At 42.9% G+C, this 25,285-nt stretch overlaps 1 protein-coding gene across 2 annotated transcripts in view; it reads right to left on the bottom strand.

Moving 5' to 3' along the window:
* CENPP (centromere protein P) overlaps positions 1-25,285 on the bottom strand; it is a 315,918-nt gene that overhangs the window by 3,511 nt on the left and 287,122 nt on the right. For both annotated transcript variants that reach the window (XM_048858371.2, XM_048858370.2), the window contains exon 7: positions 399-478. In XM_048858371.2, the coding sequence (XP_048714328.1) occupies positions 399-478 (80 nt within the window). The remainder of the gene's footprint in view (positions 1-398; positions 479-25,285) is intronic.

Genomic DNA, 25,285 nt, shown 5'->3' with positions numbered 1-25,285 from the left:
TCTACTGAAGCCTCCTACTGTCTCTCTCTTTTATGTTGTATATTTTTCTAAAGGGCTCTATAAAGTAGCAACATATAGTTGTCATCCCCAGAAAGGCCATAGTGAAATAGCTTGCACCACATGCTATTTGCTTCTTGTCTCCCAAGATTTTTGTATGTGTTGCATCTATGAAAAGCATCACACAACCCCATGGTATACACTAGAGTGATTGTTTATTTTTTAAAGAAAAGTCACCTATGTAATTCTGAGATTAAACTACCTTTCAGTGTATGAAGGTGAAACTGAAAAACAGTTATTGGTGGATTTATTTCCAGCCCTAGAGACCATTAACTCAAATTTCAGGTTTTGTTCAATTCTTCTTAAATACAGACATTAATAAGCATCTTGAAATGTCTTACCCAGAAAGTTCAGGGCTCCTTATAACCAGGTAATCTCCAGACGGTCCTTCAGGAAGTCTTACACTATCAGGATATTTGGCCTGTTAATAAAAAGGGAAATAAGAATATAACCAAGCAGTAAAGGTGGTAACTACACAAACTGGCTTCAGAATAAACTTTTTTTCCAGTTACAATTGATCTTAAGAACTATTAAAGACAAAGACTAAAAAGTGCTAAATTTATACTGAAGTGAATTGCAAAGCTCTAACAATGTTTAGACAAAATCAGGTGTATGTAAGAGCAAAATGTGTATTAAATGTACAAAACAAAACCTTCATTAATAAACTCAGTTTGTTAGACAGCATTGTGGCATGTCCATCACAGCTCCTTTTTTTTCCAGCAGAGATTCTCCAAAAGAATGAGAAAACAAAATGGATTAATTTCCTTGTTGGTTACTCAGATCATTTGTTGATTAAACATGTTTTAATGTTTCATCTTTTCTTAATACTTAACTTTAAAATGTGAGCATCAACACAATAAAATGTAAATAACAGAATTTCTCTTCTAGAATGACTGGCCAAAACTGGAAGCATTCTCTCTCCTAAACATTAAAACATCTGAATTTGTGGGGAAGCTCGTTAACACTCCAGAGTCAGACAAAATTTGCACTTAAAAGAGGAGGTTATCACCTGTAACTGGAGGTTCTTCGTGATGTGTGGTCCCTATTTGTATTCCATTGAGGGTTTACACCCCCGCACCATGCCAGAGAATTTGAAAGTAGAGTCTGTTAGTCTGCGCATGCACCCTGGCTCACTTCAGGTTTCACTCAAGGTGATAAAGGGCATTTCCAGATCCTTTTTCACTGCAAATCCAGCAGATCTGCAGCGGAGGGCAGGAAGTAGAATACAGATAGGGACTACTATCTTTAAGGACCTCCTGTTATAGTTAAGTAACCTCCTCCTCTTCAAGGATGGTCCCTATTGTATTCCACTGAAGGTGATTAACAAGCAGTACCTAAGGCAGAGGAGGATGCAGGGATGAAGATGGAAGGGTTGAGCAAAGGACAGCTGCACGGAAGAAGGCAGCTGCCGCTGAGTCCTACACCAAGGCATAATGTGTAGCAATGGTGTGTACTGATCTCTTTGTGGCTGCTCTACCTGTCCTAGAGTGGTACATAGATTCAGAGATTCGTAGATACTAAGGTCAGAAGGGACCATTATGATCATCTAGTCACATCATGGAAGGAGGCCATATTCAAAGCCTGAGCTCTCATAAAATGGGCCCACACCCCAGAGTGCGGAGGCAGACCAAATAACTGAGGGAGTGTAACGCACCCCGAAATCCACTTGGAGAGTCTGTGTGTGCAGTGTGCCTGATGTTTCATTCTTTTAGCTATTCTAACAAACAGTCTGGGGGATTTCCTGACTGGTCGTGTCCCATCAAGGGAGTGGAGGAGTTGTCCTTCTTCAGAGTTGTGCAGCTTTGGGAAGAAAACAAAGTGAATGGACTGATTAACATGAAACTGGGAGATGACCTTTGGAAAAAATTTGGGATGCTGGCACGAGGAGACTATCTGTATGGAAAGTCATGAAAAGAGAAACCCATCATGGCCCCAAGTTCACAGACCCGTCTCGCCAAAGTGACAGCAATAAGGAAGGTGGCCTTTGTGGAAAGGAGGGATATAGGGCACGATGCCAGTGGTTCGAAGGGCTGTTTCATTAGTACAGATAGAACTAGGTTGAGGTCCTACTGGGGAGTGATGGGTTGGATGGGTGAGAAGGTTCTGATGAGGCCTTTCCAAACTCTAGCAGTCAACAGGTGTGAAAAGACGGAATGTCCTTCCAAATATGGTGATCAGCTAAACCCTGGGCATGTGGGCAAGACTCACCAGCCAGACACCCAGAAAATAATTCGCTGTAGTAATTCAGATCCCATCCCATCTAACAGCCCATCACAGTCCATTGGGCATATCTACCGCTAATAGTTGAAGAGCAATTAATTGCCAAAATTAGGCTATCCCATCATATCATCCCCTCCATAAATTTATCAAGCTTAATCTTGAAGCCAGATATGTCTTTTGCCCCTACTGCTTCCCTTGGAAGGCTGTTCCAGAACTTCACTCCTTTGATGGTTAGAAACCTTCGTCTAATTTCAAGCCTAAACTTCCTGATGGCCAGTTGATATCCATTTGTTCTTGTGTCCACATTGGTACTGAGCTTAAATAATTCTTCTCCCTCTGTGGTATTTATCCCTCTGATATATTTATAGATAGCAATCATATCGACTCTCAGCCTTCTTTTGGTTAGGCTAAACAAGCCAAGCTCTTTATACTGATCATTCTTCGGATCATCCTAGTAGCCCTTCTCTGTACCTGTTCCAGTTTGAATTCATCCTTCTTAAACATAGGAGACCAGACCTGCACACAATATTCCAGATGAGGTCTCACCAGTGCCTTGTATAACGGTACTAACACCTCCTTATCGCTACTGGAAACATCTCGCCTGATGCATCCCAAGACTGCATTAGCTTTTCTCACAGCGATATCACATTGGCGGCTCATAGTTATCCTGTGATCAACCAATACTCCGAGGTCCTCTTTCTTCTCTGTTACTTCCAAGTGATGTGTCCCCAGTTTATAACAAAAATTCTTTTTATTAATCCCTAAACACATGACCTTGCACTTTTCACTATTAAACTTCATCCTACTACTATTACTCCAGTTTACAAGGTCATTCAGATCTTTTTGTATGATATCCTGGTCCTTCTCTGTATTGGCAATACCTCCCAGCTTTGTGTCATCCGCAAAATTTATTAGCAATTTCCCACTTCTTGTGCCAAGGTCAGTAATAAAAAGATTAAATAAGATTGGTCCCCAAACCGATCCCTGAGGAACTCCACTAGTAACCTCCTTCCAGCCTGACAGTTCACCTTTCAGTGTGACCCATTGTAGTCTCCCCTTTAACCAGTTCCTCAATTTTCATATTGATCCCGATCCTTTCCAAGTTAGCTAATAATTCCCCATATGGAACCGTATCAAATGTCTTACTGAAATCAAGGTAAATTAGATCCACTGTGTTTCCTTTGTCTAAAAAGTCTGTTACCTTCTTAAAGAAGGAGATCAGGTTGGTTTGACATGATCTACCTTTTGTAAAACCATGTTGTATTTTGTCCCAATTACCATTGACCTCAATGTCCTTAACTACTTTCTCCCTCAAAATTTTTTCCAAGACCTTGCATACTACAGATGTCAAACTAACAGGCCTGTAGTTACCCGGATCACCTTTTTTCCCTTTCTTAAAAACAGGAACTATGTTAGCAATTCTCCAGACAAATGGTACAACCCCTGAATTTACAGATTCATTAAAATTTTTTGCTAATGGGCTTGCAATTTCATGTGCCAGTTCCTTTAATATTCTTGAATGAAGATTATCTGGGCCCCTTGATTTAGTCCCACTAAGCTGTTCAAGTTTGGCTTCTACCTCGGCTGTGGTAATATCTACCTCCATATCCTTATTCCCATTTGTCATCCTACCATTATCCCTAAGCTCCTCATTAAAGTGTGAGGAAAAGTATTTGTTTTAGATACTGGGCCATGCCTAGATTATCCTTAACCTCCACTCCATCCTCAGTGTTTACTGGTCCCACTTCTTCTTTCTTTGTTTTCTTCTTACACGCCCATTCTAAAGAAGATGCCCATCCAAATACCACGCTTTGAGGTTAAGTGCTGGTGGATTGGGATGTCTGATCTTGACATCATGCTGTGTCAGTATATTGGGGAAGGTGGGAATGGGCGGACATACAAAGGAGGTTGGGAAGTCAGAACTGTCTGGGCCACTTGGAGGCGATCAGGATGAGACTTGCTCTGTCTCATCTGATCTTGTGGAGTACTCATGGTAGGAGTGGGAGAGGAAGGAAGGCATAGTCGATCTAGTCTGACAAGGGGAGTTTGAGAGCATTGCCCTGAGAGTGGAGATGAAGACCACCCACTGGAGCAGCATGTGCTGCATTTGCAGTTGATAGGGAAGGTGAAGAGGTCTCTGGTCAGAGTCCCCACTGGTCAAAGATGTCATGCACCATGGAATCGTGGAGTTCCCACTTGTGGTCGATCACAAACTGTCTGCTCAGCAAGTCTGCAATCACATTCTGAATCCCCAGGAGATATGCTGCAGATAAGAGGACATGATGGGCGATGCACCAGTGCCAGAGGCTGATTGCTTCTAAACATAGAACAGTCGAGTTTGTGACCCCTTGTTTGTTGATGTAGCAAACAGTGGTGGTGACGTTGTCCAACATAATAAGAACATGATGGGAACGGGTGAATGGGAGAAATGCTTGGCATACCTTCCTTACAGCCTGAAGTTCCAGAATAATGATGTGCATCCTGGATTCCCCAGGAGTCCATGTTCCCTGCATCATGTGATTGCCCATGTGCTCTCCCCAGCCTACAAGGAACGCATTGGTGATGATCGTCTTGTCCAGGGAGGAGGGGAGAATGGGAACCCCTATGCAGACCTGGCATGGGTCCGTCCACCAGTGGAGGGGAAAGAGTACCTGAGGGGAGGGGCTGTCAGCATGAGGTTTGGGTGAGTAAACCATCTGGAGCCACATCTGGACGCAGCGAAGATGGTGACTTATGTGCATGGGGCCATGTGGCTAAGGAGGGATAGTCAAGTCCTGTCTGGGACAGATGGATTGTTGATTATGTGGTTTACGAGTTCTTGCAGAGCCTTGAACCTGTCTCGCAGTAGGTAGGCACATGCTATGACCGAGTGGACGGAGGCCCCTATGAAGTCTAGGGATTGTGTCGGTTCTAAGGTTGATTTTTTGATCTTGATACTGATTCCAAGGGAAGAAAGGAGGCCAGGTAACATGGAGGTTGGAGCTTGGGCTTTGCATCTGGATTGTGCCACCTGGAGCCAGTCATCAAGATATGGGAATATGAGGACCCCATAATACCTGATGTAAGCTGCCACGACAGAGAAAACCCTGGTGAAGACTTGGGGAGCAGCATTGAGTCCAAATGGAAGAACCCTGTGCTGAAAATTGTGATCTGATTGTGAACCTCAGGAACCATGTGTGGGCCAAATGAATGTCCATGTGAAAGCAGGCATCTTGCATATCAAGAGCTGTAAACCACTTGCCTTCTTGCAATGATGGGTTGATCGCTGCTAGTGTGACCACTTGGGCTTGCAGATGAAGTGATTGAGAAGGTGGAGGTCCAGAATTGGCCTCCACCCACCTTTCTTTTTGGGCACCAGGAAGTAAGTTGAATAGAACCCCGTCCCTTGATATTCTGGAGGAACCTGCTCTATCACTCCTCTTTGTAGTAAGGAGCTCACCTCTTGAGTGAGAATGCTGGCATGAGAGTGATCCCTGAGGAGACATGGGGGGTGGGGCTGTGGATGAGGTAGCATGCTGAACTCAACCATATAGACATGGTGGATGACATTTAGCACCCATTTGTTTGTTGTTGTTGCAACTCCAAGCTGGAAAAAAGAGTGCTAGATGACCCCCAAAGGGAGTGGGATGGTTGTATGGCAGTAGGCAAGGTGGTTGACAGTTCTCTAAAGTTTCTAAGAAATATCTTTTCTTCGGGAGCTGCATGTGGGAGGAGGAAGGCTGTAAAGGTGGACCCAGAAGGTGAGATCTTTGAATCTTTTGACACTTCCATAGTGGTTTGTAAGGCATCTGATGGAAAAACTGGTATGTCCTGTAATGTTGTATGGATGGCAAGTGGTAGAATTTACACTTTAGCACAGGTGTGTAAATATCCAAGGAACGAGGTGTAGCTCTTGCATCCTTGAGGGTATGGAGGGAATCACCTGTTTTCTGGTTTAAAAGCTCTGATTCATCAAAAGGGAGGTCTTCGATGGTATTTTGTACTTCCCTGGGGAAACCAGGGGCATGGAGCCACAATTCCCATGGCAGAACTTTGCCCGTAGCCATAGAGCAAGATAAAGTATCTGTCACATTGACAGCTGATTGAAGCAATGTCCTTGACACCAGTTTCCCTTCCTCTAAGATTGCCTGGAATCGGGCCTGGTCTTGCTGTGGTAGTTTTTCAACAAATTCCTCCAGTTTGCTGTAATTCAGGAAATCATATTTGGAAACTAATGCCTAATCATTCGAAATCCTGAATCGAAGGCTGGCTGAGGAGAAGACCTTTTGACCTCCAAAATCCAACTGCTTGCCCTCCTTATCAGATGGAGTGGAGTGTGGAGTGGACTGTTCCATTGCCCCCAGACCACAAGTGAATTGGGGGAGGGAGGTTATGTGAGAAAAGAAACTCAGACCCCTTAGCTAGTATGTAGTATCGTTTTTCTGACCTCTTGGGGATAGGCGTACATATGACTGCTGTATGCCATTGCCAAACTATTCTAGCTGGCTCGAGGATAGCATCGTTGATTGGCAGAGCATCTCTACCTGGCGTTCATGAGTGAAGGCTATCCAGGAGCTTATGCTGAGTGCCCTGGATCTCCTCCAGGGGAAGCTCTCTTGCCACTCTGTATCTCCTGGAACTGGTGGAAGTCATTTGGGGAAGAGGAGGACGCTAAAGTCATTGCCGCATCTGGGGGGGATGATGGGAATCTGCTCCAGTGGTACCATCAGAACTCGACTGAGCATCTCTTCTTCCATCATCAGCTCTGGGCATCTACTTGAACATGCTTGAGATGGGGAGGCAGGTGAAGTTTCCCTCATGGAACCGGTGGGTTCTGAAGGTGGGTATTAGGGCCTGGCTCCCCAATAGGGCCAGCATGATGGATCTAGAGGGTGCTGCAGTGGGCTGCACAGCAGGGGGGACCAGTGGCTCCATGGCTGCAGGACTGGAGGATATTGCCATGATGTAGGTGGCCTCTTTGGGTACTATAGTGGCAGTAGGGGATGGGCAGTCCCTGCCCCTCATCTGACTCCTGCAAAGATGAAAACTTGGACACCAATTCCATTGGGGTACCATCGGAGCTGGTGGAAGTGTGTAGACCGTTGGAGCAGGGGGTGAGGGGTGCCTCATCTGTGGCATGTCCTGAGTGGGAGATATCATCTCCCAAGAAGTGGAAGGTCCCTGAAATTGTGGAGATCTCAGCTCTCCCAGGGCAAACACTTCCTGGGGATCTGGCACTTTTCCCTAGCTCCCTGGTGTTAAGGGTACTCTCTCTGGAACCAGTATCCAATTGGTGGTCTTCCCCTGAGTGCACAAATCTTGTACTTTATGGGGTGCCAATGTTGATGGTGTATGCGGTTTGGTACCTGGTACCAGCAGATCCGGCGCTTGTGCGGCCTCTTCTTGTGTTTGTGCGCTTTATAGAGTGCACTCCCTCCCCTGGAACTCATGGAAGGAGCATCCCCTTTCTTAGGTTTGGAAGAAGTCTTACTGCTATTCTTATGTGTATGCTTCCTTACCCATCAACACGGGCTCCATAGTGGTGGTATCGCTGGTGCCAGACTAGGAAATGGTAGGCAGAGGTACACTCCTGGTTGTCTGAGGCTAATGTACAGGGGAGGTTCCCTGATGTGGGCCCAAATGTCGCATGGCAACTTCCATCAGGTGCTTCCAGAGGAGAGAGCCTGACCTTCTCGCATATGGCTGGGGAAGGACTGGCAGATACTGCATCTGGGTGTAATGTTGGCTTCTCCCAAGGAGTAGAGACAGCGTTGATGTTCGTCGCTGACCGAGAAGGAAAGCGGGCAGCAGGCACAGATTTTAAAGCCTGGGGTCTTTGGCATAGTTTAGTACCCACATGTGGTAAGGAGGTAGAAAGGAGAGGGTGTTTATGAGAAAACAACCCCCCCAAAGTCCCAATATTACTCCTAAAAACTATGTAAAGCAGTAAAAACAACAAAAATACTATAAAACTAACTATATATAACTTTTCAAGGTGCATCACACGCAAGAGGATGGTAATAGATCTGACCCGGCCCATGCAGTGGTGAGAAGGAACTGGAGACATGTCAGTCTGCCCACCCTTTATCACCTCAGACGAAACCATGAGGCGAGCATGGTGCATGCGCTGACCAAACTGACACTACTTTCAAATTCTCTAGCTCCAGACGCATAGTGTGCATGTGTAAACCCTCAGTGGAATACAATAGGGATCATCACTCAAAGAAAAATAAAAGCATGCTTTTCATCAAGTATTTATTTATTTCTTCACATTTCTAAACCATAATAATGGGCATCCATCATTGTGGTCTGGGTGCCTATCTTGTAAATTAAAACCACAACAGAAGTGAAGGACTGCCCATAAATATATCCACCTCACCCATGCTATGCTCAACAACCTTTAGAGAGAAAAAAGACAGGCTTTCCAACATGTTTAGAGGATTAAAAAATCTGGGACCTGGTGGACCAAAGTGAGGAGTGAGTACTAAATCCTGTCCAGTTCCCTCTAGTTTATATTGAGGGTGCAACAGCTTGAGCACCTTGACTACTTTCAGTTGTGGCAGTATACCATGTGAAGAGAAAGAGGAAGGTGCATGAAAAGATGTAAAGGTAAGGCTAATGTGGGAAAAGGTGCAGCATCTCAAGCAGGGGAAGAATACTACCATGGGAGGAGCAAAGAGAGAGAAGACAGTAGGATGTGACAAAGGAAAAAGGATGAAACGAACTGATAAGTGGGTGGGACAAAGCTATGCAGCTCTTTTACTGGCCACAGAAAGAGTTGTTAGCAATGTTGTTGTGGCCATATTGGTTCCAGGATATTACAGATACAAGGTGGGAGAGGTGCTCTCTTTTATTGGACCAACTTCTGTTGGTGAAAGAGTCCAGCTTTTGATCTACACTGCTCTTCTTCAAGTCTGGGAAAGGTACTCAGAGTGTCACAGCTAAATACAAAGTGGGAGAGATTGTTTAGTATATAGTAGTTAACACATTGTGACAGTCTACACCCCTGTATTCACACCTTACACACTCTTGTAATAACCTTTGTACAAAGTATGCCTTGTAAGGTGTCATTTGAAAACTTACAATTTACTGGTCAATAGTGTCCTGATACAATATGTGTGGCAACATTGTATGTGAAGTTATAACATTAATACATGTTCTAAACCCCACAGCCCTGCCCAAACAAAAGTTGGCAAACAATTCTGTTCTAAACAAAGGAATATGTACTCTGCTTAATTTCCATTAAAGCAGTAAACAAAGTCATTAAGCAGGAAGGGAAGGCAAAGGGAATTCAAACAGCTGAAAACACCAGTAGGGAATATCTGCCACATAGACACTTTGGATCCTGGTTCTCAGCTGGAAATGTTTTTCAAGAAGGGGACAGAAACTATAAAAAGGAGGGAAAATATCCCAAGGCACCCCTCTCCTTGCCCATTGCATTCACTGTGCATGAAGAGACAAAGGAAGCAGTCATTGGACTCTGGGAGATGATTCCTGACCTGAGTGTTTGATAATCTGCTGGAGCATGTGGTAAAAAACTTTGCTTGTATGTAATAGAGTTTAAGTTAGGCATTAGTAAACATCTTATGACCATATCTGACTTTTATGCCTCATTAGTTGTACTCACTTAAAATCTCTTTGTAGTTAATAAAATTATTTTACTGCTTTATTTAATCCAGTGTGTTTAAATTGAAGTGTCTGAATAACTATTTGAGATAATAAAGTGGCATATTATTCCCTTCAAGGTCTAACACATTTAAAGTATTTTTACTGTCTACAAGAGGGTTGGGCAGTACAAGACATACATTTCTTGGGGAAAATCCGGGACTGGGGGCAGTGTTGGGGTCACTCTGCAGTATGAGCAAGGCTGGTCAGAGCCAGGTGTAACCCAAGTGTGTCCGGTATGCTGCAGTTACTTATACACACACACACTCTCAGGATGTGGCTTGCTTACTGGAAGGCTGTTTGTGAGTGGCCTATGTGGGAGCTACAAGGCATTGTAGGGCACTCAAGGTTGCAGATCTGGACTGTGCCTTGGTATATCATAAATATTCTAGGGGTCTGTTCCAGGTGAAGTGGCCTGTTAACACCCCTGTAATCATAGGACAAAACAGGGAGGTTAGTGTTAAACCTAGACCATATCTGATCAGTGTTTGTCTAACCTGTTCTTAAAAACGTACAGCAATTCCAGAGCTTAACAACCTTTATAGTTAGAATGTTTTTCCTAATGTCTAACCTAAATATCTCTCTCACTACAGATTAAGCCCATTACTCTTTGTCCTACCTCCAGTGGACACAGAGTACAATTGATCACAGCTCTCAAACATATTTGAGTCTTAAACATATTTGAAGACTTATCAGCTCCCCTCTGTCTTTTTTTTCCTGTGACTAAACATGCCCTGTTTTTTAACCTTTCCTCATTGGTCAGGTTTTCTAAACCTTTTATCATTTTTGGTGCTCTCCTCTGGACTCTCCAATTTGCCCACCTCTCTCTTAAAGTGTGGAGCCCAGAACAGTACACAGTACTCCAGCTGAGGCCTCTTATTGGCGTCTTGTTTGGAAGTAACAAAGGGTATAATTTTATGTTGCCAAATAATTTTTCTCAAGTGTTCGAGAAGCTTCTTTAGTAAATTATGGACATACGGAAACGTTACAGTGTGATCCTCTGATCTTGTGAGAAGTTCAGGTGGTTTGGATTAGAAACAGAATAGAAAGCATTAATATTTCAATAGCCCCTCAATAGAATCTCTCCCCGCCACCACAGCCCTGGAGGTTTGGGGGGGGAGGGGGGGAAGAAACATCTCTCCCCACCGCTGCCTGAGGGTTGGGGCAGGAGAGTTGTCTCCTATTCCCTATCTCACTCCACAAATGCCAAAATCTAGAGGAAAAGGGCCTATTTCTCACTTCGGTTATATCCGTGTAACCCAACTAAGATCATAAAGGTTGTTCGGTTATAAGTGAAAGTAGAACCTGGCCCAAAGACTCAAATCATGATTTATTTCATCCCCACTGGATGACTTCCTGGAGTGACAATGAGAAGGAAGCAGGAAGTGAAAATTCTACCACATCCATAGTCAACCAACCAATGTCAAATGATAGCAATTTAGGAAAGAATAAACAGGAAATCTGCTAACACATAAGCTGCAATAGCAATTATGGATATAAAATGTAATCACCTTACCAAGGAGGTTAAAAAGTAGAAAATTTGGTGGACAAATTAAAACAACTACATAAAAGGTGTAACAGTAAATTTAAGTATGGGGGACTAAGAAGGGATGCCCATCCCCGCCATTTCTCTATAAAAATCTCTGTCTCAAATGTTAGAGTTGAATCCAGCTAAAGATCTATTATGTAACTATTAAACAGACTACATATACAGGAAAAAATATCTGAACTACCTTTGGTAATAGAGAGGTTCTTAGAATTTTGGATTTAAATTTGAAAGAATAAGTCAAAAGTTAGCTTGAAAACAAAAAGATCTTGAATAAGAACAAATTGCTTATTTTCTCAGATATGGGAATGAGCACAAAAGTGAAGAAATGGGAAATATTTCCCATAAGTAATCGGTCACAAACACTAAATATTGAAGCAATAATTTTTTTAGCATTTAGGACACAATAAAATGCTAAACTACTACTTCTGGGATGCTGAAAGCACAACAAGTCTATTAGACAAGACAAAGCACACAGGGCTAGGATGCATGACAGTATGCACAGCTTCTTGTTTCACTGCACATTTGAAAGGACAAAATCAACTTGAAATCTATATTTTTGTTGTTTATTGACTTTTTGGTTTTTTTAAAGAAAAATAACAGCTGTTCAACATTCCCTCTACTTTTTCCCATCCATGTGCAGAATCAGTTCTGTTATGTGCACCAATATGGAGCTGATGTGTGGTGGGCCGAGGGGTTCAGAGTGTGAGAGGGGGCTCAAGGCTGAGGTGTGGGGTGGGATTCAGGGTGCAGGAGGGAGCTCAGGGCTGAAGCAGCGAGTTCAAGTGTGTGTGTCAGAGGTGAGGGCTCCTGCTGGGGTGCGGGCTCTGGGGTGGGGCTGGGGATGAAAGGTTTGGGGTGCAGGCTGCCCCAGGACTGTGGAAGAGAGAGGACTCCACCCAGCCCTCCCTCCTCATAGCTGCACCTGGGCCGGGGGAGAGCATCTCTACCCGCAGCAGCAGTCCTGGGGCTGGGGCCCGGGGAGAGGCACCTCTCCCCACTACCGCAGCCCCAGAGCTGGGGTGGGAGAGTCGTCTCCTATTCCCCACTTCACCCCACTGTCATCTTCTTGGCTCGCTTGTGGCCACATCCGAGTGGAGTGTGCACTCTTGCTCGGCTCTGCTAACTAAGTGTGTGCCCTTTGGTGGCCTCCTGCACAGCTGCGTTGGTATGCACCTTAGAGGGAACGTAGGCTGCAGGTAGTATACCTGTCTTTTGGACTTCCTGTCTATTTTAGTGCACTACAACCACATTTTACTATTTTTAATAATATTTTTAATTTTTTCCTTGTTATTTTTTGTCTCACAAACAACTGGGCAAAACAAATGTATGCAAAGGCAAAAAGTAAACAAACTGAAAAATAGAAATATTTCACCAATCTTTCAGTAAAATAGTATCTTTGGTGTTACTAAAAATAACAGCAGTTTTAAAAAGTTTTATGTTGATGGTGCCTTCAAAAATGTTAAAATGAGCTACAGCTGTCTATTGGTGAGACCAAGGACCTGGGAGGCAAGGCTCTGGGATTCTATCCTTGAGCCACTGACTCCCCTTATACAAATAATTTCTCTGACTCAGTGTATCAATCTGTGTTGTGATATTTAATGGTTATAAAGTGTTTTAAGATCTTTGGAAGAAAAGTGCTATATATTTGAAAAAGTATATGTTTATGTAAAATGCAAGTAAATTTAATTTTTGGAACCAAACACAGATTCTGTGGGAGAGAACAGTTTTGGATACTTCTTTCATCATCCCCTTATTCGATCATAGGGGTCAGCAGACCAGAGGTTGAAAACAATGGTTTTAAAACATTTAGCATCATCCTACTCTGTGAAAATATTTTTTCTATTCTCAACTGTCACAAGTTACATTATTTAAACTGTCTAATATTCAGAGGGCATTGCACAAGTTTAAATCAATTCTCTTCCTAGAAACATAAAATTGTGTTGCCGTGATCAGGGTTGTTCTGACATATCATGGAAGACATTTATTACTCTATAACACATCTTTTACCCTTTAAAGACAGCTGTAATCAAGAACAAAGGTTTATCACCTTATGTGTTTCCAAGCCACCAAACACAAGCCAGGGATTAGCTAAAAATGCCACTAGCAAAGGTAAATTTGCCTGTATCAACAGAATGTACCTTCTGTTTATGGCTTCAGAAGAGGAGACAGGTCACTCCTTTTATGCAGAGCAATCCAAGAAATGACTGGCATTCAACAAGGAACAAGGGAGGATCAGTACTTCTCAGCATGCCTATGTGACCTCCTACCTCTATTTTTCTCAATTTAATGCTGAGAAAAATTCATGTTCAGTTTGTTTCAAGGTTCTAATAGAAATCAGCCGGAGAAACTGTTTTAAGATGCAAAGGGAAGAGGGGTACTTGCTCAGACTGGGTGACACAAAGGCCACAACACAACTCAGGTGTGGCCTGACCACCATGTTGTCATGTGTGATTGGTGCTGGGACCAGATTCCATTGTTGCCGCTGCTGACATCATCATATCAGGCCAAGAACATTTTGAAATCCCTAACCTGATGAGTAATTCTCTGTGGTTACTCAGGAAGCTATGTTTTCACTCCATCAAACAAACTGAGAAGTGACTGTTAAACAGAGGATTCAAACTGCCAGGTAGACTTCAATTTTTTTTTTTTGCCATACAAAACTCTGCAGGAGTTACAGCTCTGTCACACATGTAGTGTTGCCCCTTTATATACAGTTTTGTGTTTTTATAATGGAAATCCTGGCGCACAATTAACCTGAGTGGTATGAATGCTGCTGTGGTCATTAAAGATTAGAATCAAAGCACCAAAATTTGAAATTTGACTACACAAGCTCTGTACCACAACATTCAGTTTAAGGTTTCCAGACTAATGGAACTACTGAATCAGCAAAACAAAGGAATATACAAGAAAATTTATACAGACTGCGATTTTTTTTTTCCACTGGAAAGTATTGGATTAGATTTAAACCTCAAGGCCTTTTAAATTAAAATCATCTGAAACAAGAATATAAAAAATTAAGCATGAATGTTATAGTTTAAATGTAATTAACATAGTCAGCAACTTTATATACAGTCGATTTAGGGATTTGTTTAGTATAAGACACATGGAAAATGTTAAACACAAACAGGGAACATTTAAACAACACTGAGGTCTTGCTCTGAAAGGTATGACAGATACACTGTTCCTTAACTAATGGTGTTGTTACAAAGAAGGTACACGCTAAAACTCAGATTGACCTAGCCACGTTGTTCAAGGGTGTCCGTACCTAAGCCCAGGTATAGACACTGTTAGGTTGACAGAAGTTGACAGAAAATAAAGATCCCGCAGACTTGTATAACAGAAACAGAGCCCCATTTAGAATGCTGACAGGCACTAAGGGGACTTAAATTAGGGGATGGGGGCTAGATCCTAAAGCTAATTGATTATACTGGGAGATTTCACTCACTTCTCTTCTGGCATCCTTACCAGCCAATTTCACAATAAATTCAGAATTAATGTTGACACTCATGGTATGGCTACATTACAAGTGCTTGCTACAATGGCACAGCTGCAGCTACACCTCTATAACGCTGCAGTGTTGACACCACAGAGACGGAAAGGGTTTTTTCATTGCTCTTGTAAATCCACCATCTCAAGAGGTTGTAGCAGAATTTTTCTGTCTACCTAGCTGGATCTACAATGGGGGTTAGGTTGACCTAACTATGTCACGTAGGGCATGAAATTTTTCACAGCCCTGAGTGATATACCTAGGTCAACCCAAGTTTTAGGTGCTGGCCAGGCTTCAGAACTTAATGTTTGGTTCTTGTGAGGGCTAGCATCCTCAACCTCCTATTGCTAATATGTATGTTGTACAGAACTCTCCCACACATTTACAATATGTAAACAAAATAAGCTTCCTTGAGACTTTTGAGGCTCCAAGGCTAGTCTGATCATAAAATACTCTGCAAGAGCAATTTTACTTAAACAGCATATGTTCACATGGCTTTTCCTGTGGATCACACCTTATAATTGCATCAGGAGAACTCTCTCTTCAATACCAAGTAAAGTAACTGATTAAAAGCAGAGCATTCTTAAAACTTGCATTGCTTTTTTATTTTCCAGTGTTTAGACTAATTAAAACTTTCACCACTCAGGGTTTAAATCCTAATCAGATTAGTAGTTTAAGATATTTAAAATTCAGTAATTATTTGCTGACCTTATAGGTAGACAGATTTGTAATAAAATGAAAATGAAGTACAATCTCTCCTCCCAAAGGGTTTTGCTGTAATTTCCATATCCCTTTCTGCGTGTCTGACACAGCATCAACTAAATCCTGGTGATTCTTGCTGTTCACATCAAAGATAATAGCCACCATTCTTCTGATTAAGGGAGACTGGAAACCTAGCCATGCCTCTGCTTAATTGTCTTAAGAGGCCATCACTGGCCAACACAAGGTCCTCTTGCCTCTCCAGCAGGGCTGGCTCCAGTGTTTTTGCCGCCCCAAGCGGCAAAAAAAACCAACAACAAAAAAACCTTGCCGCTGAACACGGAGGTGGAGTGACAGTGCGGCCATCGAATTGCTTGGTTTGCTGGTTCCTGGAGCCGGTCCTGCTCTGAAGGATGAGAAAATTCGAATCAAATGGGGTTTTGCTGTATGTTCATATTTCAGTACAAGTGGCAGACATTCAAGAAACCAAAATGGTTGGTAGAAGTCTATATAATTTACGAAAGAGCCTGCTCTATAAATAACTATAATCTCTTTCCATCCTAACTTCTGTCTAAATTAAAAACACACAGAACGTTACATGTTTAATACAAAATAATTAAGATATTTCATAATTAAACTACTATATCTAGACGTGTCCCCAGCAACAATACAACCAAACCAGCTTGTTTCTGCTGGGAAACAGGGAATGTCGGAGACTCAGCACAGACTCAGATGCAGAAGCAGCCTCAGAATCAAAAACAGAATGTTCCACTGACATGAAACTAAACGAAGGTGCCAGCCTGGCCCTGCAGGCTTCAGCTTCTTCCCTTCTTGAAGAGCATGGTGCTCTTAACCCCAAGGTTAGATCTGAGGGTTCAGCTCATATGGGCCTCTGTCATATGGAACAATGTGCCTATTCTTTTGGGCATAAGGTGTAAAAGCCCTGCAGACAGAACAATTTAGGGAATGGGGTTCCTTGAGGCACATGTTGATATAGACAGGTGCATTCAAATCTTGGAAGAATTAGAAATAAGGCACATTTTTAGCAGAGAGAGTGATTAAGTACTGGGACAAACTATTGAGGGAAGTGGTGGATTCTCCATCTCTTGATGTCTTCACACCAAGACTGAAAGCCTTTCTGGAAGATATGCTTTAGTCATTGGGCTAAATACAGGAGTAAGTAGGTGTACTTCTATAGCCTCTTTTATACATGAGGTCAGGCTAGATGATCTAATGATCCCTTCTGGCCTCATAATCTATGAATGAAGATGGGCACAAAGGACATCACCTCTACCAAATCTTTGTTTGTGGATCTTTATTGGAGATAACGTCTCAGGACTGAAGCTGTAGTCCATCCAGGAATTTAAAGAGCACAGTGGCATCTATAAACATTTTAAAATTACATAAATTATTGAAACTACAATATAAACTAACAACACAGAAAGCTCTGTAGGCCTGAAGCAAAGGTCCCTAAGCCTGCAGCTCATTGTGTTAAAAAAAAAAAAAAAAAGAAGATACTGGATAGATTGGAGCAGGCTCAGATCCTAAGAATCTAGATTTCTAATGTTCTGTGAGAGGGAACTCCTGTGGTCTGAATGGGCATACTTTTTCAGGAGGTTCCTGGAGCTCAATTGCACAGTTGGGAACATGCAAAAGCCACTTTGGAGAATAAAAAACTTTAACCAGTCATAGAAATATACACTCCTATCTGTTTGCTACTCTGGAAAGGGGAAAAAATAATCAATATATTGCTGAGTGTCCAGAAGATAATATGTAAGTTCATCACTTGTTACCTGACTTAGGCCTTGTCTACACTACGAAATTAGGTCGAAGTTATAGAAGTCAGTTATGTAGAAAGCGTTTTTATACAGTCAATTGTGTGTGTCCCCACACAAATGCTCTAAGTGCATGTAGTCGGCGAAGTGTGTCCACAGTACAGAGGCAACCATTGACTTCCGGAGCGTTGCACTGTGGGTAGATATCCCACAGTTCCCGCAGTCTCCACCACCCATTTGAATTCTGGGTAGAAATCCCAGTGCCTGATGGGGCTAAAACATTGTCGCAGGTGGTTCTGGGTACATATCGCTGGCCCCCCCTTCCCTCCCTCCCTCCGTGAAAGCAAGGGCAAACAATCGTTTTGCGCCTTTTTTCTTGAGTTACCTGTGTAGACGCCATACAACGGCAAGCATGGAGCCCGCTCAGCTAACCATCACCTTATGTCTCCTGGGTGCTGGCAGACGTGGTACTGCATTGCTACACAGCAACAGTTTATAGCCTTTTGACAGCAGACAGTGCAGTATGACTGGTAGCCATCGTCGACGTAGTCCAGGGTGCTCTTTTAACCGACCTCGATGAGGTCAGGGGCACCTGGGCAAACATGGGAGTGACTCAGCCAGGTCATTTCCCTTTTAAGTTTCGTCTCATGGTGATTCAGTCCTACTGACAGTGCACTGTCTTTTAATCTGCAGCCAGCAGAAGACGATGGCCAGCAGTCATACTGCACCATCTTCTGCCGAGCACCCAGGTGATGACGATGGCTAGAAGTCGTACTGCACAGTCTGCTGCCAGCAAGATGTATAAAGATAGATGAAGTGAATCAAAACAAGAAATAGACCAGATTTGTTTTGTATTCATTTTCTCCTCCCTCCCTCCATGAAATCAACAGCCTGCTAAACCCAGTTTTGAGTTCTATCCTAGAGGGGGCCATTCTGTTTCTCACAAAGCCACCCCCTTTGCTGATTTTAATTCCCTGTAAGCCATGTTGTCAGTCGCCCCTCCCTCCGCCAGAGCAACAGCAACAATTGTTTCGCACCCTTTTTCCTGGACTGCCCGAGCAGGAGCAGACACCATAGTACAGCAAGCATGGAGCCCGTTCAGGTCACCACAGCAGTTATGACCATTGTAAACACCTTGCGCATTATCGTGCAGTGTGTGCAGAACCAGCACCTGAAAAACCAGGAGAGGAGGCGACGGCAGCGCAGTGATGAGATCATGAACACACTTTTCTCTAAAACTGCATTCCCCCACAATTTGGAAATCATGGTGTTAATGGGGCAGGCTCATGCCATGGAACGCCGATTCTGGGCCCGGGAAACAAGCACAGAGTGGTGGGATTCTGGGCCTGGGAAACAAGCACTGGGGGGGAGTGGTTGGGTGCCCGGAGCCTCCCACCCCGCCTTCTTGGGCATTTGGATGAGGAGGCTATGGAACTTGGGGAGGTGGGAGGGTGGTTAAGCAGGGGCTGCAGCGGCAGTCTGTGATCCTGCTGCTGTTCATGAACCTCCATCAGATGCCAGAGCATGTCCGTTTGATCCCGCAGTATCCCCAGTGTTTCCTCATGCCTCCTCTGATCTTCTTGCCACCACCTTTCCTCAAGTTCATCGGCCATTGTCCTGTATTCTGCTATTGTGTCCCTCCACACAGCTCTGTCAGTGCCGGACGACAGCATGAGCTCAGAGAACATGTCATTGAGAGTGCGTTTTTTTCACCGCCTTATCTGAGATAGCCTCTGGGATGGAGGAGGGAGGCTTGAAACATTTGCAGCTGCTGGAGGAAAAAAAGGGAGTGAAGTATTTAAAAAGATACATTTTACAGAACCATGGCTATACTCTTTCATGGTGAACAACACTATTCACATTACATAGCACATGTGATTTGGGTACAAGGTTGCATTTTGCATCTTATATTGCGTGCCTGCGGCTTTGTTGTTAGAGATCACACACGCAGGGCCGGGCAACAGAATTTTCGGCTTGCAGGCGGCCATGGTAAGCCATAGTCTTTCGGCTTCTAGAACCTTCATAACAGCAGCCCCCTCCTTTCCCATACCAAGCAAAGCCCGTTGAGTTGGCCATTTACTGCTGCAGTATTCCTGTTAACGTGCAGCAGCAGAAACCAAACTAACCCCCTTCCCCCATCCAATTCTCTGGGATGATCATTTTTGCCCTCCCCCCACTGCCTGGCTGGTATCAGGGAAGATCTCTGCTAGCCAAATGTGAACAGCTCAGCGCCAGTGGCCCCCCCTCCCACCGTGTTGCTAACTGCGGGGAGAATTTCTTTTCAGCCACAGGCAAACAGCCCAGTAGGAACGGGCACCTCCGAATGTCCCCTTAACCAAATTCCCCTATTTCAACCAGGTTACCATGAACCATATCACTCTCCTGAGGATAACACAGAGAGATAAGAACGGATGTTGCTTGAATGCCAGCAAACACCGGGACCATACGCTGCCAGGCTTTGTCATGCAATGATACCAGATTACTTGCTACTAGCATGGCGTGGTAGTGTCCTCCCATGGAGGACGGAATAAGGCTGCTCTCCCCAGAAACTTTCTGCAAAGGCTTTTAGAGTACCTCCAGGAGAGCTTCATGGAGATGTCCCTGGAGGATTTCCGCTCCATCCCCAGACACGTTAACAGACTTTTCCAGTAGCTGTACTGGCCATGAATGCATCCCAAGTCTTCAGGGCTACTTAAGCATTAAAAAATACTTGCTTTTATAATGTGTATTATATTTAAAAAGGTACACTCACCAGAGGTCCCTTCTCCAGCTTCGTTGGGTTGGGAGGGTATTTCAGTCAGGGTGATAAAAAGATCCTGGCTGTTGGGGAAAACGGTGTGCTGTGTGCTCTCCCCAAGCTCCTCATCCTCCTCATCTTCCCCATCTGCAAAATCCTCAGCCATGGTGGAGAGTATCTCAGCCTCGGAGTCCATGGACAGGGGTGGGGTAGTGGTGGCGCCCCCCCCTAGAATTGCATGCAGCTCAGCGTAGAAGTGGCATGTCTGGGGCTCTGTCCCGGATCGTCCGTTTGATTCTTTGGTTTTCTGGTATGCTCGTCTGAGCTCCTTACCTTTCACGCTGCACTGTGTTGTGTCTCTGATGTAGCCTCTGTCCCTCATGGCCTCTGAGATTTTTTGAAATGTTTTGGCATTTCGTCTTTTGGAACATAGTTCTGATAGCAAGGATTCTTCTCCCCATAGAGTGATCAGATCCAGTACCTCCCATTCGGTCCATGCTGGAGCTCTTTTTCGATTCTGGGACTGCATGGTCACCTATGTTGATGAGCTCGCCTGGCCAAACAGGAAATGAGATTCAAAAGTTCCCGGGGCTTTTCCTGTACACCTGGCCAGTGCATCCAAGTTCATAGTGCTGTTCAGAGCGGTCACAATGGTGCACTGTGGGATAGCTCCTGGAGGCCAATACCTTTGAATTGTGTCCACACTAACCCTAATTCGAAACGGCGATGTCGATTTTAGCGCTAATCCCCTCGTTGGGGAGGAGTACAGAAATCGGTTTTAAGAGCCCTTTATGTCGAAAAAATGGCTTCGTTGTGTGGACGGGTGCAGGGTTAATTCGGATTTAACACTGCTAAATCGACATAAACTCGTAGTGTAGACCAGGCCTTAGCTGTATAGCAAGAAAAGTGCACTTAGGAAGAAATCACATACAGGTATTAGAGATGTTACAGTCAACTGCTCCCTACCTGAGTACTCATTGTCCTCATAGAAACCTGCTCTATTTACACAATCATAATTCTTCTCCCCCATATCTATACTGTTTAAAAAATATTCTGCCATACACAAACAATTATAGCATTATAGGACCTTTGTATTATTTTACTTCTCCCTTGTCAGATTATTCAAGGATGGATTACTGCCTCATAAACTGGAGCAATGATGTTATTATCACTTAATTAACTATATACAGAATAGCAGATGGTCCCAAGCACATAAGAGGTTGTAATTTAGTCAACCTGCCAACCTCACTGTTTATTAGTGGCAGTAGAATCCCATTAATGTGAATTATAGCCATCTATCAGGTATCTATTGAGTGCCATATTCATTGGGGGAAGGAATGGACAGATTTATCTTTTTCTTGTTCTCCTACAGTATTTACGGGAATGATCTAAATGTGCTAGTGCTTTAGTTATGATGTCTGGTTCTTGCTCACCTTCAGAATGAAAAACAAATGACAAGTAGTATATGAGGGGGCTGAGTCCGGTTTGGGGATGTCATTATGAACACCTTAGTGCTAACTGGTTCACTGTTCTGTAACAGTAACTCTGACAGGCCGGACAAACTCACTACACCCAACCCATTGCTTTCATAGTATTCATCCAAAGATGGTCAAGTGAGGTCTCAAACAATAGTTTATGTCATACTGATTTTCACAATAGTCGTGAGATGTATGTATGTATGATATTTAAGGAATTGTGTGTGTATATATTTCTTTTGTTGTATTAACCTGCTGTTTTGTGCCTTCTACTTAGGCCTTGTCCACACTGCCACTTTACAGCGCTGAAACTTTCTTGCTCAGCGGTGTGAAAAAACACCCCCATGAGTGCTGCCAGGAAAATATGAAGAGGAAAATAAGTTTTGCAGTCTGAATGAAAGCAGAGTTGACAAGCAGGTTTTGACCAGACAAAGGATGCATATTCATAGATCCCTGCGCGGATACAAAATTTGTATCCGCATCTGATCTGCAATCCACGGACAGCTGTAGATATAAAACGGATATCCGCAGATTTGCAGGGCTCTATATATTCACCTGCATGCCTTGGTTCAGATATAAAATAAGCATTGCAAGCCAACACAATGGAAGTCTATTTGCATATGACATCAACATGAGGATGTGAAGGCAACATAGAACCAGAGCACCAGGGAATAAACCACAGTGGACATCTGCACTCTGAAGACAGAACAATGAACTTTGGGGACACACGGAGTGACAAAAGGGCACTTCTTTATCCTTCACGGAGGAAGAAGGATCCCATCTGTGTTGGTTGGACATGCTGGGAGATTGAGATAAACTACTTTAGACAAGGGTTTTATCCCTTATCCTGCTTAAACTAAGTTTAGACACTAGGAAGCATGTTTCACTTTTTGTTTTATATGTAACCATTTTTGTTTCCATCATTATCCTTCTTCACTATCTCTTAAATCTTACCCTTTAATAATAAACTTCTCATTGTTTTCACTATTGTATATCCCAATGCTATATTATAGTTGAATCAAACAAGCTGGTGTGTGCACCGTTCCTTTGGATGACAGCTTAACTGGTAATTTCTATGAGCGTCCAACGGCTAAGGACTGGACACTGCCTGGGAATGCTTCAAGGGGGCTCAAGTGCATCTACTGTTAACCTGGAAGGCACAGTAAGGGCGGGCAGATCCCTGAGGAGATTGTTTGGGTAGTTAAGAAACTGGAGGTGTCAGTGGGCTGAAACCCAGTTAAGCACCAGCAAGTCCTCTTCTCACTGGAAGCAAGGCAGCAACAAGGTGACTCAGTCCTGGGCACCCCAAAAAGTGTCAGTCACCAATCCCAGGCCAAAGCCTGCAATAATTTATTTTATTTTATGCAAATGACTAACCATAATTAAATCAAGAAATATTAACAAGATACTATCTCTCTCAGGTGGTTTCCTTTTTACCCTTCTCCTTCTGTCCCCTTTCTATCCATATTGTTCCTTCAAGGTCTATTTTCATCACAGCCTATTCTCAGATTAGGGTCCACTTTCTTCATCATATTATCTACTACCCTCACCCCTCCACTCAAAATAAAATAAATCAATTCTCTCCCCACTTTGTACTTACTTTGCTTTTAAGACCTCTATCTCTTGAGCCCCTTTTCTCTCCCCTCTTTTTCTTCTTTGGTCTTTTTCTTTCCAGATTGCAAACAAAGGCACTATTCATGTGCACAAATTTAAGCATTGCAGGATTGGGGCCTTGATGAGAAACCTCAGATTCTTTCTTTAAACATTATTTTCCCCAATGATCAAGGCTTTCTTGATTTTAAAGTACAAGCATATTTGTCCAGTAAAATATGATCATAAAGTTTAAAAAATCATTTCCTGGATTATGTAAAAGACATTTGTTTTAAAACAGCAAAAAGCAGTGGTCCTAATTAAGGTCTTCATGCCTGGCTTGATTATGTTTTACAAATCCATTTTACATAAAAGCATCAGAATCCAAAGCACTTGGTTTGCTCACAACTATACAGAAGTGGCTTTGCTCTTTGGCTCATAACATGAACATTAGGAAGTTTCAGTCAAATAAGATATTTTTTTCAAGTTAATAATGAAAATTTAGTTTATAATTTGAAAGCGCACACTGATAACTGACTTTAGCATTACAGTCCACAGCCTATGGTTGTGAGCCATCTCTATATTAATTTGTGAATATTATGTATGTATATATGATATCAAATTGCTGTAACGGAAGTTTCCATCATTCAGCCAAAAGGGGCTATTAGGAAAAACAAGCAGAAAATGAAACATTGACAAGAGACCAGATACCCCTGGGGAAAACACTGCAAGGGCCCTTAAGGGAACAGGGAAGTGTCTACCTGCCTGGTTCCAGCAAAGTTAAAAGGCTTATTTTGCCTGGGCTGGGGGCCTAAGAGCAAAAGGACATTTAAAAAGTTCCTCTCAGGGGATAAAGTGGGGGAGAGGGGTGTCAGTTGTCAAGGGTCTGTTGCGGGAAACAGGCCGATATACATAGAAAGTCTGTAGAGGGAGTCAGAAGAAGCTGGGCTAACATTGAGTAAGCTATAGGTGGATAGGCCTGCATGTCAATCATTCTATTGTTTTAAAATCCTTGTTCTCTTCAACTATGCAATATTCCTACTGATAGGAATAAATAATATTGTGTTTTGTAAAGGCTGCATGGTCCCTCTGTATATACCACTGGTCACAGCTCCCAGAGAGTAGAGCTGCAGGTACTGAACCTAAGTCAGGCCTGCTGAGATAATCACAGTTGATACACAAAGGGCCTAGTCAAGGAGTAATTCAGGGCCTAGTCAAGGAGTGGGAGAATCATGCAATTCCAGCAAATTCGCAGAGCAGTGAAAGCTTGGGGCTTGTTGTCTTTGGGGGGGTATACTTAGATAGACCCAGAGACAGGACAGCAGTCAGCAGACAGACTTATCTTACAAACTGTATGTTCACATGCTATAAAATACATATGTTTCGTATTTATCCATTAACAAAACTAAAATGTGACTAAAATGTTTTATGTGATGGCTCAAGTTAAATCCAAACATATTAAAATTATTAAAAAAAAGTATATTATTAAAAGTTTGAGGCCCAAATAAGATTGTAAACAATCATAAATTTTCTAATTTTGTAGAATGAAAGAGGAATTGAAAATCAGGATACAAGCCAATGCATTTTTTGCCTTTCAACTAAATTACAGAGTGCACAAATACTGCAAAATAATATGGATTTATGAAACTTTACCACTCAATAATTACATCTTAAAATAAACATAGTTTACATAAAAATACTTTGCCTAAGCAAAAAAGTTCTGCTGCTGAATTGTATTATGTACATTACATAATAAAGATTTTGAATCCATGTTTAAACAGATTCAAAGAACATCTCACAATAAACTTCACTCAAGTTACAAAGCCCCTGAGGGTTCAGGGGAATGGACAGAAGCTAATCAAATAACTTATTATAAATTTGACAATTGTGAGTTTTCAGATCTTTATTCATGTTTCCCTTAAAAAAAGAGAAAATTGTACCTTCTATCTGAAGACGGATTATGATCCTATGGTAACCATGGAAAAGAGTTTACAACAAAAGCAGTTTATTTTGCCAGTTTATTTATTTATTTAGACAATAGCTAGGTTTGAT

The sequence above is a fragment of the Caretta caretta genome, chromosome 7 (genome assembly GCF_965140235.1).
Source record: "Caretta caretta isolate rCarCar2 chromosome 7, rCarCar1.hap1, whole genome shotgun sequence".
Taxonomy (NCBI): domain Eukaryota; kingdom Metazoa; phylum Chordata; order Testudines; family Cheloniidae; genus Caretta; species Caretta caretta.
Note: the sequence above shows the minus strand (reverse complement) of the source record. Positions and strands in the feature narration are given on the sequence as shown.